This window comes from Zootermopsis nevadensis, unplaced genomic scaffold, assembly GCF_977971745.1.
Source record: "Zootermopsis nevadensis isolate Lab colony 2312 unplaced genomic scaffold, Znev_1.0 Znev_ptg000020l, whole genome shotgun sequence".
Lineage (NCBI taxonomy): Eukaryota > Metazoa > Arthropoda > Insecta > Blattodea > Termopsidae > Zootermopsis > Zootermopsis nevadensis.
In genome coordinates this window covers 5,882,860-5,896,002 of record NW_028259152.1, presented here as the reverse complement: position 1 = coordinate 5,896,002, position 13,143 = coordinate 5,882,860, and the positions used below count along the sequence as shown (strand labels likewise).

The window sequence follows — 13,143 nt, the reverse complement described above, 5'->3', positions numbered from 1 at the left end:
TGTACTGCATCATATTCATTCCTTTATCCACGTATAAAATTGTATTTTTGTCGATGTTGGTCTAATAGATACCAAAGCCGACTGGATTTGTAGGTAGATACAGCATTTTTGGGAAAAAAATTATACTGTATCCATCTTCAACTTTAAATCTTGTGGGCCTATTTTCTCGTCCATAAGATGAACGCTATACCTACAGTTGCCTGTTCTTTTGGTTTAACCAGCGTTATGTTAATACAAAATTATTTGGGCCTCTCACTGTTACAGAGGGAGCATCACCTCACAGATTGCAAACTGAATTTTGCAGTGGTACAGCGTGCTGTAATGTCGATCGTTCTCGGCTGTCGGTCAGTGTGTTCATTTAGTCATAGATGGCAGGCTCAGTCTTGTACGTACTAATTTTACATTTATGAACCTTGTAAAGTATAGTTTGTCCCACTGTACGCCATGTAAGCGCTTGGGGGGAGTGGAGGTATAGCTCCTCTCTTTCTTGACCTCGGCACTAGATGGGGGTGAGTGGTAAGCATCACGCCCCGGCCGGCTTTACCCCCGGGAAAGACCCCGGTACCCATTGTAGAAGAGGCTGGGTGGGCCCCAGAGCCGGTCTGGACGCAGAGGCTAGAGGAAAAATCCTCTACCCCCGTCGGGGATCGAACCCCGGTCGTTATGAACCTTGTACTGAAATTCATTATGAATGACAAGTTTATAAATGGGGTGAAATATTATACAAATGACTAAGCGCTTACTGAGAGAGATGTTAATTACTAACACAGCCGACTGACGCATATTTTTCATTAACAGTGAACGAGTTTATTATTATTCACCTTTTAATGTCTATTTTATGAACTCTTCTTTCTCTTAATTCAGGGTAAAAATTGCTCCACTATTCCAAATTGGTATCTCTAGTCTTTTCCAGTTATTATCCAAAATATGGAGTTCATCTTTATAGTTTCTCAGGTTATGTGTAAAATAACGTTATTTAAAAGTAAGCAACAATTATAAAGGAATAAGAAATATGGCGTATTCCGTGAGTCCATTTAGTCAATCGAGCCTAAATCGTTTTCTCACTTCGATTCCAATGAACCGTGACGTCGGCAAGCTGTACCACAGTATTTTGCAACTTGGTTTTTCTAGCAAATTTTTAATTTTTTGATTGGGACTATCGTCGCCGACTTTTGTCGACTTCTGTTTCTGTGTTGTGCCAATAATTCCAAGGCTCTTGCTGTCCAGATCAAAGGATACCTCAGTTTGGAAGCCAAGCAAATAGGTTTCCTGCCGTATTCTTTCCTTTTACCCGATGAGGATAGCAGAAACTTCGTAATTTTATAAAGAAACCTCCTAATATTAGTTGTAATAAATACATATTTATTTATTTATATTTTTATTGTTCATAAAATAGTGTAGTTGCGTCATATTGTGATTTATTAAATTAAAATTAAATTATTTGGTTATTCCGTCAAATCACAATGTATTTAAAATAAGATAATTAAAATAATTAAAATATCATTCTGTGTTCCATATCACCTCCAGACACAACTGTGTTGTCTACTATTTCATCTCTGGTATGTTTATTTTACTTTCCTTATAATATTATTTATTTATTTATTTATTTAATTGTTTTCTATATTCATCCATATTCAATAATGTTTCTTTGAATCATTTACTTCACAGACCGATGTAAACATCAAAAGCATCACTTCAAACAATAAAGTTGATCCATTATATGAAAATATCTGGACACGACCTCCAAAACTACACTACGAAAAATTATAAAAAATTGTAATTGAGTTTTAAATTCAATATAATTTTACACCTGATGATGGTTTAATAAAAGCGAAACATGTTTTAACTGTTCCAATTGTAAATCGATTATTCTATATGGAACACAGAATGATATTTCAATTATTTTAATTATCTTATTTTAAATACATTGTGATTTGACGGAATAACCAAATAATTTAATTTTAATTTTTATTGTTGTTGATAATTTCATTTTCATGAGATGTTTTGCGTGATTAGCTGAGTTGCTGTAAAGGATCTGTGGAATGTAATTAAATCCAGTTCGTTTCTTTAAAAAGGTTTATTGTTTGCAGTACCAGATTCCTGTCACACATTTTCTTCTGATTATAACCTAACATTGAGTTGAGCGTATTTGTTAGGACTGCACTGCATGCAGCATTTATAGAACATAAATCACATGAGTTACTTACTGGTTTTTCAAGGTAAATGTTTAGTTTCCATGTTAAGAGGAATGCGGTTATGCATTTCAAAAAAACGGGGACACGTTTCCACAGACCTTGGAAGGTTCTTTCTTGTGTGATTAATTATTACAAATTGCTCCCAGACATTAAAAATAAAGCAGGCTGCTTTGTGACACAGTAGCCACACTAAATGACTATCTTAAATCAGTGATCGGCATTTGTTTAGAACTGATTGAGTAAAGATTCAACTTGCGAGTTTTAGAAACAACTAGTACTAAAAATAATTTGATTACATGGTAATTGCAAAGTGAATTCCATTTCCACCAACCCCACTACAGTCAGTCTAAGTACAGACGAAAAGAATAACAACTGAGCAACACCAATACTGTGGCAGGAGAACAGAAAGGTTCGACACCTCTAATATCACAGCTCGTATTTGGACACAATTCTGAACCAGTTCTATCCACCACAGCCCTTCTAATTCTAATCCATCCTTGTGAACCTCTCCACCCAATCGGTCTTACAAACATATTTTCCAGAGTTACCCACCAAAATTCTGTTATTTCTGCCTCTGCAGTTCTATCTGCACGCATAGTCCATCATAGCCTTTAACATTTTATTGTCTTAACAATATGAGAATACATTTTCTGTTAGGTATGTTGAAATGGTTGTAAGTCTTGTATACAGCAATAATAATTACATTTTCGTATAAATAAAGTTCTTCTGGAGCGGCTAGTCGTCATCATCGCCATGGTGATGATGGTGGTGATTATGTCCGTCGTGGTGATGGTGATAATGGTGCCCGTGTGAATCATGGTGGCTGTAGTAATGATGGTAATGTGGTTTTGGCTTTACCTTCACCACATGGTGGTGATGAATGTGTTTCACCCGATGTGGAACATGAATTATAATGCGCCTGCAACATAGGTGAACCAAATAACACATTTTGTAGCTTAGATGCGTCATGTTTGTGTTGAACTAAGTATGTATTTATTATTCCAGTCTATACACAAACTTAATTTAAAAAAGATATAAATAACGATAAAAACCTGAAGATGATGCAATAATAGCATCGAAACATGTCGTTAATAATAAGCGCCGAATAAATGTAACATCGTAATACGATGAAAAGCGCTATAATTTTAACAACAGCATTTTTAAATTAAGTTTGTGTATAGACTGGAATAATAAATACATACCAAATAACACAACTTCAGCTTTGTCATTGGTGGAATAACACTGAAACAAGATATGTGTCTAGGGATTTGCCACAGGTTGTATAGAAGTGATTCGTTAAACAATAATATTTCATTGGTAATACTACCAACTCATTCGCTTTTGTGGCTTTATATAATTTTAAGCATTCGCTTGCTCTAGAATTTAGCATGGGCCAGAATTTTATAATTTTAACGGCCTACCCCGAGGAACATTTGACTCGATCCCTATGTTTATTTTGAAATATTTTGCTCTTATCCAACTTAAGCTCGATTTACCTTCTTTCCAGTCGGAATTAAGCCCGCTCTATTTACAATCTGCCCTGAGTATAGTGTCACTAATGCATCTTTAATTCACAAGTGCCCGTAATTTTTAAAAATGTTATTTTGGCATTTGAGGTAAGGAAAAAAGATTTCGGATGCCAGATTTGTAAGGTGTTGTCTCTGACTGTTTTTGGGGTAGCCAGCTGCAAAAATCCTTGGAAAATCAAGTCGGTGAGATTTATTTCTGGAGCCCGAGTGTGTCACGAGCATGAGGTGAGGGCAGCTACAAATAACTTTGTTTTACGTAAGAAAGAACAGCCCAGAAAGCCCAAAATGCTCATTGCTATCATTTTAACATTAACCGAACATTATCTTTTATATCTGGCCCACACCCGGTCCTCAGGTCGGCTCGTGCCGCCGAGTCTTGGGGCCGTGGAGACTTGCGCCATACTCGTGGTGTTATTTAACCTATATCGCAGGTTGACAAGGCGTTCGTTTGTGCTTGTGACGTAATCAAAGTTTAAGCAGCAGCTGTCATTCGTGAGCACAGGCCTGCTCTGGACGTAAAATATTTCGGCTATATTGCCAGATAACGGTTTATGGTAATTTGAATTCCATCCATACTACGAGGTCTGCGCTTCAGTAATTTGGACAGGGTCTTACCGTTTCACACACGCCACTGCAGACAGCACTAACATCACTATAAGCGCTGCACCCAGAAACTGCAAAGACAAGGAAAGTCACTTACTTAATAAAATATATGTCACACAATTAATTTGTCAACTTTCTGTCATATAAGAGTTTGTCACCTGGTGGTGGTCAGATGTTGATTTGAAACATGCTGTAGCTATAATGTTGCTGACATTTGTACATACTGGTAGTGTATATATGAAATGTATAATATTTCTTTGTAACATAGCTTACGAACCGAAAGGCGGTCAATGAAAAGTATAGTAAGCATCTGAGTAGGTTTTTGATCAAGTTCATAATTCGTGTCACTTGAGTTTCGAAATATATAGAACCGTTTACAAGAGCCTGCCACTGTATATTCTCAGCTAGTTGAATCCAGTCAATGCTGCCACACCAAAGGATTTAAATGACTCAGTTTCACTTCTGCATTCCCTGTTACAGGATGGCGCACGAAATGTCATACCATTTGTTTTACATATAACACATTTTTATTTTTATAAAAGTAGTACAAAACTGGTATAGAATTAATCACTATAGCCTGAAAAATTGTTCCTAATGAATAACGTGTTCAATATGACCGCCGTTTTTCCTCACAACCTCTTGCAAACGAACCCTTGTGTTCGTCACCACTTTTCGACACAAGTCTTCAAATAGCGCACGGCACAACTGCACTATGAGGACTCTGAGCTGCACTACATTTTCTGGCCTCCTTTGGTACACTTTCTCTTTGAAGAAACCCCACAAGAAGAAATCACACGGATTAATGTCCAGGCTATGAGGCGGCCACATTTTGCCGCTCTCATGACGTTCAGGAAACTGATGCGACATCACACGAAGATTAAACGTCTTGTGCAGGAAATCAAGAACCACGTTCGCAGTGTGTGGACGGGCTCCATCCTGCATGAACCACTGTGTTTGCATAGGGAGACCTGTTGCCAAGAGATGAGGGATAAAACTGTTTTCCAACAGGTCTTTGTATCGATCTTTGTTAACGGTTTCATCGAAGAAAAATGGGCAAAATGTATTATACGTAAAACAAATGGTATGACATTTCGTGCGCCACCTGTATATGATTTGCTTTAAAATTTTCATTCTTCCGTCCGTCCGTCCGTGTCTGCGTTTCCCAAGTTTTCTTCTTCGCCCAGGTTTTATAATTAAATGCTCCGTTTCTCAGTTCTGTGCGTGCTACATGTAGGCCCATCGCTTATTTTATTGTTAGAATTTGTCCACCATTATTTACTTCGTATTAGATTCTCTGCCTGGTGTCCGACCATACTGCTGTTATTTTTTGTATTACCCAGTAATTGGAGCCAAATTCTGAAAAAGTATGCCTACCTTAAATTGGTGCTAGAGTTTTCTGCCATAGTTTATCATCATCCTACCATATGACGAATAATCTATAATATATACATTTGAAATAAGAAATTAAGATATTTAATAAACTAAGAATCAACGTTCGCCACCGTCTTCATAAGCCTTATAAGAAAATGCGTGAAATTAATGAATGATTTTGAGTGGCTGAGAGCAGAATTTTGACAATCGCGAAGAGATGTTTAAACAACGCAAAGCACAGCACCTGCTTACCTTGCATGAGGGAACCATGCCGATGCCAGTGGAAGTCCAATATTGCTGTTTCCCGGATGTTACGAATCGCTGTCTGAACTGTGTTCCGTTCTCACGCAAAATGAAGCAAATCACGACCCTCAGTCTAATTTCACTCTCTAAATAGTGTGCTCTTCCGGACTACTCAAGTTGAAAACCGCAAAGTTTCTCCATTTCGAAGTAGATTTGGTTGATTTCACCTGAGTTCATTATCGGGAAAGAACTTGAAGTTTTGATATAACACAAACATAAGTTATTTGTTGTTTTTAGGACGAGTGGGTATATAAAATCAAGACGATGGAAAGGATATTAAGTTTAGTCTTGTAATTAATAATTAACAGAACTCTAAAGATGTACTCCAAATGATTTTACGGTGTTCTCTGATGCGTTGTTTGCATATGCACTTTCTTCTACGATTTGATATTGATTCATTGCGAATACAACGAATTTATTAATTTTTTATTTGTCATGTAATGAACGTGGTATGATTCAGCTGTAAATCATTTGCAGTGTAGGCCTAGCATAACGTATAATTTAATGGTGACAAACATAAATATATATAGAGTAGAAGACTCATCACATCACAAATAGGGAATTATTCATTGTTTATAATAGGAGTATCTAAATGCCACCTATGACTGAAATAATCAGAGTTTCCAGCTATAAAATACTGTAAAATCGGATACAGGGGCGCGGCTTCTCCGTCTCTACAACCTCACTCATTGACCGTCCAATGTCACACTGTACAGAATCGCCATCCTCAGCATTCCATTCGGCTTCCATCTACAACCGCATTGTTACCAACTGTGGCAGTATAGATTTAGATTACCTGAGCTGGGCTAAAGTAATATCTAGTCTACTTATGCTTTTATATGAATCAGAATGTTTTACGTTAGCGAAAGAAGTGAGAAGAAAGCAAGCAACACAAATGTGTTTCATAATAACGGTCGCTCTGTAGAGGTTGAAGGACAATAAAGTAGTCAAGATATTTGACAAGAAATGGGGAAAACATTAATAAACCAATAAAGGAAACAGTCAAGAGAATTAGCTGTACTATTTGGGAAGAATGAATATCGATACTGAAGCTTCTGTATCAATGTAAAACCGAGGGTGTAATATGTCAGGGCATTTGATATAGAAATGGAAGTAACAGTTTTAATCTTTGTAACTGGAAAACGAAGAAGCTTAATCTGTGTTATTGCTGCTGATGCTGAGAATAAGAAAACCTGACCGGATTCAATTTATCAGAATTTGAACTGAACTTCATGTGATGTGTTCCATACGACGATTAAGTTTATGGGAAAATAAATTACGAACTCGTAGTTAATCCTTACTTTCAGTCATGTTTGCAATTCAGTTAACATTCGTGGGAAGTAGCCTACAAGCCTGTGTAAACACACTTATGGGGGGGGGGGGGGTGTCATCTGTTCCTTCATTTGGGTGCACAACTTTACATGCATAAATGAGTTGAATCGTTTAGTTAAAATAAATAGTATCAAATAAGATAAACATTCTTTAACCGGGTGAGAACTCAGGTTCTCACGGCGACGGGTATGAAGATGGCTGTCTGCTCTGGCAGAAATTTACCGATGCTTCAGAGATACAGTCCACGACTGTAATCTTGAGACTTGCAAAGAATGCAGGAAATCCGTAGCGCTAAAGGCAGACGCTATCTTTAATCCGTCCTCCTTCACCCCACTTCCTCACCCCGCAAGTATCAAGATTACAGTCATGGACTGTACTTGCTACCTCCATCAACAGAGCGATTGCCCTGGAACAGTTTCTGGCCTACAGTCTATTGGAATGTTGATTAAACCAAGGCTAACAGGATCCGGACTGGGATTATAAAAACTAATTTTCCGAACGCAAATTACGTGTCGTGTGAACTAAGTAATTTTTTTGCATGAAACGTCAGATTTTTAATAAGTTTTTATTAATTTATAACAGACAAAGGTAATCATACAAAAATAATGGGTGAATTGAGGTGAGTGGCGAAGAAAAGCAGACAGCAATGTGGCGATGTTAGGAAGATAACAAACAACCTGCAACAAATAATAGGTACATTAGTTTCGCTTTGTACACAGCGCGTAATATTGTTTGGGTAATTAAACATGGAATGATGGGTTGGGAGGGACATGTAGAAAGCATTCAGGAAATAAAGCACATTCTGATCACCAGAAAACAAAGGAAGGAACTCTTCGGAAGATCTAATCGCAAATGGGAGTATATTATTAAAATGGAGATTATATATTCTTACAGAAATTGACTGACGTTTCAATGGTGCTTGATGATGGAGGCAGAAAGCACCCCAATACATGATGCAACATCCGAGAAGGCGAGTCATCTTCATGAGAACCTAAAGGCTTATCACGTTAAAACGGTTATCAGAGAATTAGGGTACTAAGTTGTGGATTGTATTAAACTGGCTCGCGGAATGGATTTTTTGGGGGGGAGGGGGACTTCTGTGAATATAAAGACAAGGCGTATCTTCATACTTTTGCCAAAGGACGAGGCTGACTGCCAAACCTGGGGCAGTTTCTTGCGTGGATTTGCCCGATAGTGACGCAGCCAGTGGGCGTTGAATGTGATCCGACTCGAACCCGAGTAAATAAAAATGGTTATTGCTGGCGTCAGTTATGATAAACGTACTTACTGTTATGTAGGGAGATTCCTCAGTCCCAGCCGTCGTAATGGTGGTGGTAGTGGCTCTTGATGTATACGGGCACCTTCTTCACGTGGTGGTGATGGACCGTGTGCACCTCGTAAGGCACGTGTACGATGTAGTGTTCGCTGCAACATACAGTGAAACCGGCTTAATACGGAGGCTTGTGTGAACGGAAATCTGGTTTTATCCCATGTTCCTCAGGGTCAGTGAATATTGTGTGACAGTCCAAAAACTGCTTCCAACAAGATTGTAAAAGCGCACTCTTTAGAGAAAATTAACATCTCAGAACCGTTCTTCAAGGCCACATCACGAAGGATGTTCTTGCACTAATGTGTTACTGGTTCATTGTTGCGTTCTACAAGTTTGCGGTCTGTTGTGTGCATAGTAATGAACCATTCGTTTACAACAACAACAAGGAAGGGGGGATGCCTTGACCGGGCCAGGAACTGTTAGTTTCTTAAGAATTCTGCCTAAGTAACAAGCTTAAACTGAAATGTGTGTGGAGGGCGCAGACATTTCAGATCTTCTTTGATTTTGTTATAAGCAGGTTTTAATGCAGGCTGTTTCGCGGGCTGCTGTTTACAAATTTGGCAGGTGATCTGTTAAATAGTTCACTTTTCTTCATACTTGGGTCAGTTCATCTTTATCGCTACCAACGTCTTGCATCAGGTACATCACCTTTTTCCGTACTCGTTAAACTATGCACTGGTGAGATAATATTTCTTGGTCTTACAATACTGGTCTTCAAATGTTGTGGGTTGGTTTGAATGAAAGTAGGATTTTAGAAACTAATAGAAATTAGGAAGGGTTTAGAAGAGGAAACATGTTCCTATGCAGGGTCAACGAAGTGTTAAGCCATTTTTTGGTTCCTGGAGAGCTGGAACCAAAAAATGGCGAATGCAATTTATGAATAAGAAATGGTTGTGTATAAGTGAGAAGAAAGCTTATAAGAAAATAGCAAACTGTACAAATATAATTCATGTAATACATTTAGGAGAATATTTTGACAAAGCTAAACATAAATGGAAAAAGAGGATGAGAAAAGAGGAATAATAATTTTAAGCTGTCATGAGATACAAAACAATAGTGCATATATGGAACAGAATATATATCGAAAAAATCAAGTATTACACATTCTGTTGTCTTACATTAACTTGTATTTGTAAATGAAATTAACTCATATATATATATATATATATATATATATATATATATTCAATTTCTTAAATATACGTGAAGCATGTTTTTTGTTCATTTAAAACATTGCTTCGAAACCCAAAGAACTTTAGCCCCAGTTTCCACTCGAGACCCACTAAATTGCAAATAAGAACTCACTGTTTTCCGCCAAAGCCTCCTGGCTCTGGAACCGGGCTGCTTATTGCTACGGAGAACAACACAAACGCACAAAGAAGCTGCAACAAAACAAATTTATCTTTTATTACTTTATACGCAAGAAATAAGCTAACTATAAGAGTGTATAGGCCTGTGCCTTCCTCAACATAAAACCGTTTAACAAGACATATTCAGCGTAAACGATACAAGATGTATATCAGGTTGGAATGTTGTGCATTGATACGAAATACAGGTTTAAAAATGTCAAGGGCTTTATCGTGCTGGTATGAGGTGTGCCAGTTGATACGGCGATAAAATTGTAAGTTGTCGTCTTGTGGATTGTGACGCCTTGTAGTCTTGTAGGTGGCAACGTTTCTGAGGATAGTGTCTATTCCACCTACATTTCTACCCTCTAGATAGAGATAATAGGTATTATCATTCCAAAATATTGGTGATACCTACCAAACTACACGATCCTACAACCTAGAAGAAGGCAAACGAAAATATGTTGTTGTTTTTCGTGTGACAATAACATTTGGTTTGTCCTCCATTTAAAGTCGAGATTATCGTGCTCCGACACTCCACGATAGCGTGGACACTATTTTAATACTTAGTCCAAATGTCATTAGTAATGTAACAAAGCGAACATCACAATGCGACCTTATCTATTTAAGTTCATTTAGTGTCATATGCGAAAATTGTTATTTCGTCAATTTCCACAGCAGTTTTATAAGATCTCTTTAATTTTGTGCAAATCACCGTTTTATCATGAATATAAATGTCTTTCTTTCAAGCAGGTTGCTCAGTTTCTGGCGTGGTTGACAGGTCACAGTAACGAGCTATAGTTTTCCAGAAGACCAGCGCTCTTCCAGTCTTTGAGCTCTTTATATTCGTCAGAGCTTTGCTACTTTGCAAGCGTTCAATGCATAAAGTTATCACCACAACGGCCACGATGGTAATATAACACTTGTTGCCACAAGTATGTCTCTTCAGAATATTGTTATAATATCAAATAATTTCAATGCAGTTTATTTTTAAAAATCCGGACAAAGAATTGACACTTCCGATGTAATTTCATAGATCAAAGAAATTTAAATCATTAACCGATAATCTTTCGATGTGTTATGCTAAATTCCCACATTGCAGACCGTCTGAAAACAATGTTATGAATCTGGATTAAAAATTATTTAAATTTATTTACTCACTATGAACTTCAGAGCTGCCATTCTGTGCGGCTGGTCCGTTTATCTCCTTTAACACAGTTCACTTTGACTCTGTCAGTCGTTTGTTAGGAACGTCTTCGTTATTTAGTCACTTTATAAAGAGAAGAAAATATCCCCACCCTTGCTTAAAAAAGAAACAACTGTGTGACATGTTGGCTCCCCTCCCTTTGTTATGCGTCGAAATGCAGTGCAGTTCAAGTGAGAGTGGTCAGTGTACGTGTGTGAGAGAAATCATATGTGCCCCACGTTAATACCAAAGATGGGGGGAGTGGAGTGCCAAGGGATGCAGACTGCTGACCACTCCTCGTTGTTTTGATATCCCTCTGTTTGGAATAGAAATTTCTGAACAGGAAGTAGGAAGTGAAGTAATCCGAACCGCATTGACCGGTATAACGGGTCTTCCGCCGTGCGTAATTTCCAGTAATTGGAAATCTTACAGAATGTTCCTATTACCTTAGCTAACAGAGGAAGTGCTCTCGTTCTGAACTTAGAATAATATTTATAGACGAGTGAACGACTGTGCTAGACATTAACAATGAAGGTCGTAGGCCCAAAATATGAGATCAATTTAAATTATGGTTTAATTTTATTTTGTATTTTGTCTCTCACTGTAAGATAAAAATGATCTATAGATTTAGAGATTTTGGTAGCAAAGCGCAAAAAGGACGTATAAGAGATAAAGTAGAATTTTCATAAAGGTAAGCCCTAATTTGCACTCTGCATCTGGTATATTAAATTTCATTAAATAAAAAGTATTATATTAGCGAGATATGTATGACGCTTAGGAAAGTAAGAATTCGTACATTTTTTAACAACAAATTTTAAGGCAGGAAACCAGGTGAGAAACTTAAATGCAGATAGAACCATGACTATGCAGTAGAACAGTATATTTTAGAAAAAAGACGAATATGAACACGTTAACTGTATTCAGTTGCTTAAATATGAGGTTGAATAGCTGGGTTCCTCTAACACGATACTGAACCTTCGGGTTTTATGAAAGATGAGAATATCGTGACTACCTACGCGACTACCATTTGTAATTTTCGCTTTATGTTAGGTTTATTAGTGTGAGTAAACTGTGGAGGAAAAGACATTATGGTCAGTTAGTTCATAAAGATAAACGAGAAATGTATATTTTTTGTTCAAAAAGCTATCAGTGAATAGAGCTTGAAGAAATAAACTGTGCAGATGTCATCTTCAATCGTCTGTTTCAGAATAAGGTCCAGTAGAGAGGAAATATGAACACTTTTTTGGGATTTATAAAAGAAGGCAAATCATTGACAGTGGATGTCACTATCTGATGAGACACTGTTGCGCCACACATAGCACAGGATAAATTGGCTTCCAGTCATTTCTTCTATCTATAAATACAGTTTTAACAAAATTAAAAGTGTTTTCCAGCATTTACATGTTTCCCACATTTTTATCAAAACAAAGAAACATAATTTTTGCACCAAACCGTTGCCTTCGTTGAAATTTTAGTTCATGTTTGGGTTTGCTGAATTTGTTCCACCTTAGCGACGGCAACCGAATCATTTCTCTTCGTGCGTGCTGGAATTTCAGTCATTGGTTTAGATGTAACACACATCCGTGGATGGTTATTAGTAATAGAAGCAGGCGATTTCGCTTCTCAATTGGCATCATTGCTAGCCACGAAGACGCACTTTCTACTATGAAATTCAAGGAAAAATTTCATCCGCCAACAAAATTGTGCTTGAAGCCTTGAGAATATTACTCATTTATTAGTGAAACCTAGAAACATTTTTCCTGCGTGTGCTGATACAATGTTATACCCCTGTAATTTGTCCTGACCCATTTTTCATTGTGTCGGTTAAAAATTGTGACTCAATTAGGGAAACAATTTTAAGAAAAGAAATTCATTTTGTGTGATTACTATGTTTCGTCCCCTGAGGACTGTAACAGAAAATAATTAAGATTAAGACTTTTTTCCTCGT

General features: G+C 37.4%; 2 protein-coding genes and 1 long non-coding RNA gene across 4 annotated transcripts in view; 1 reads left to right on the top strand and 2 right to left on the bottom strand.

The window, feature by feature from the left end:
- The window catches only part of LOC110827709 (protein bric-a-brac 1), a 456,379-nt gene that overhangs the window by 72,023 nt on the left and 371,213 nt on the right, over positions 1–13,143 (top strand). The window lies entirely within an intron of this gene.
- On the bottom strand, positions 2,063–6,836 carry LOC110827716 (uncharacterized). The gene is made up of 3 exons (XM_087351795.1): positions 5,951–6,836; positions 4,340–4,398; positions 2,063–3,114 (listed from the first exon to the last, which is right to left on the bottom strand). Exons 1-3 carry the CDS (start codon positions 5,966–5,968, stop codon positions 2,931–2,933), a joined length of 261 nt encoding a protein of 86 aa, XP_087207921.1. The 5' UTR covers positions 5,969–6,836; the 3' UTR covers positions 2,063–2,930.
- On the bottom strand, positions 7,880–11,264 carry LOC110827718 (uncharacterized). The gene is made up of 4 exons (XR_002542461.2): positions 11,171–11,264; positions 9,969–10,045; positions 8,622–8,758; positions 7,880–8,010 (listed from the first exon to the last, which is right to left on the bottom strand). It is a non-coding gene; the product is annotated as an uncharacterized LOC110827718 (long non-coding RNA).

Coding starts and splice junctions, on each gene's coding strand:
- LOC110827716 (XM_087351795.1), bottom strand. Junction 3,115..4,339: donor GCAGTGGCGTGTGTGAAACG/GTAAGACCCTGT, acceptor CCTATGTTGCAG/GCGCATTATAATTCATGTTC.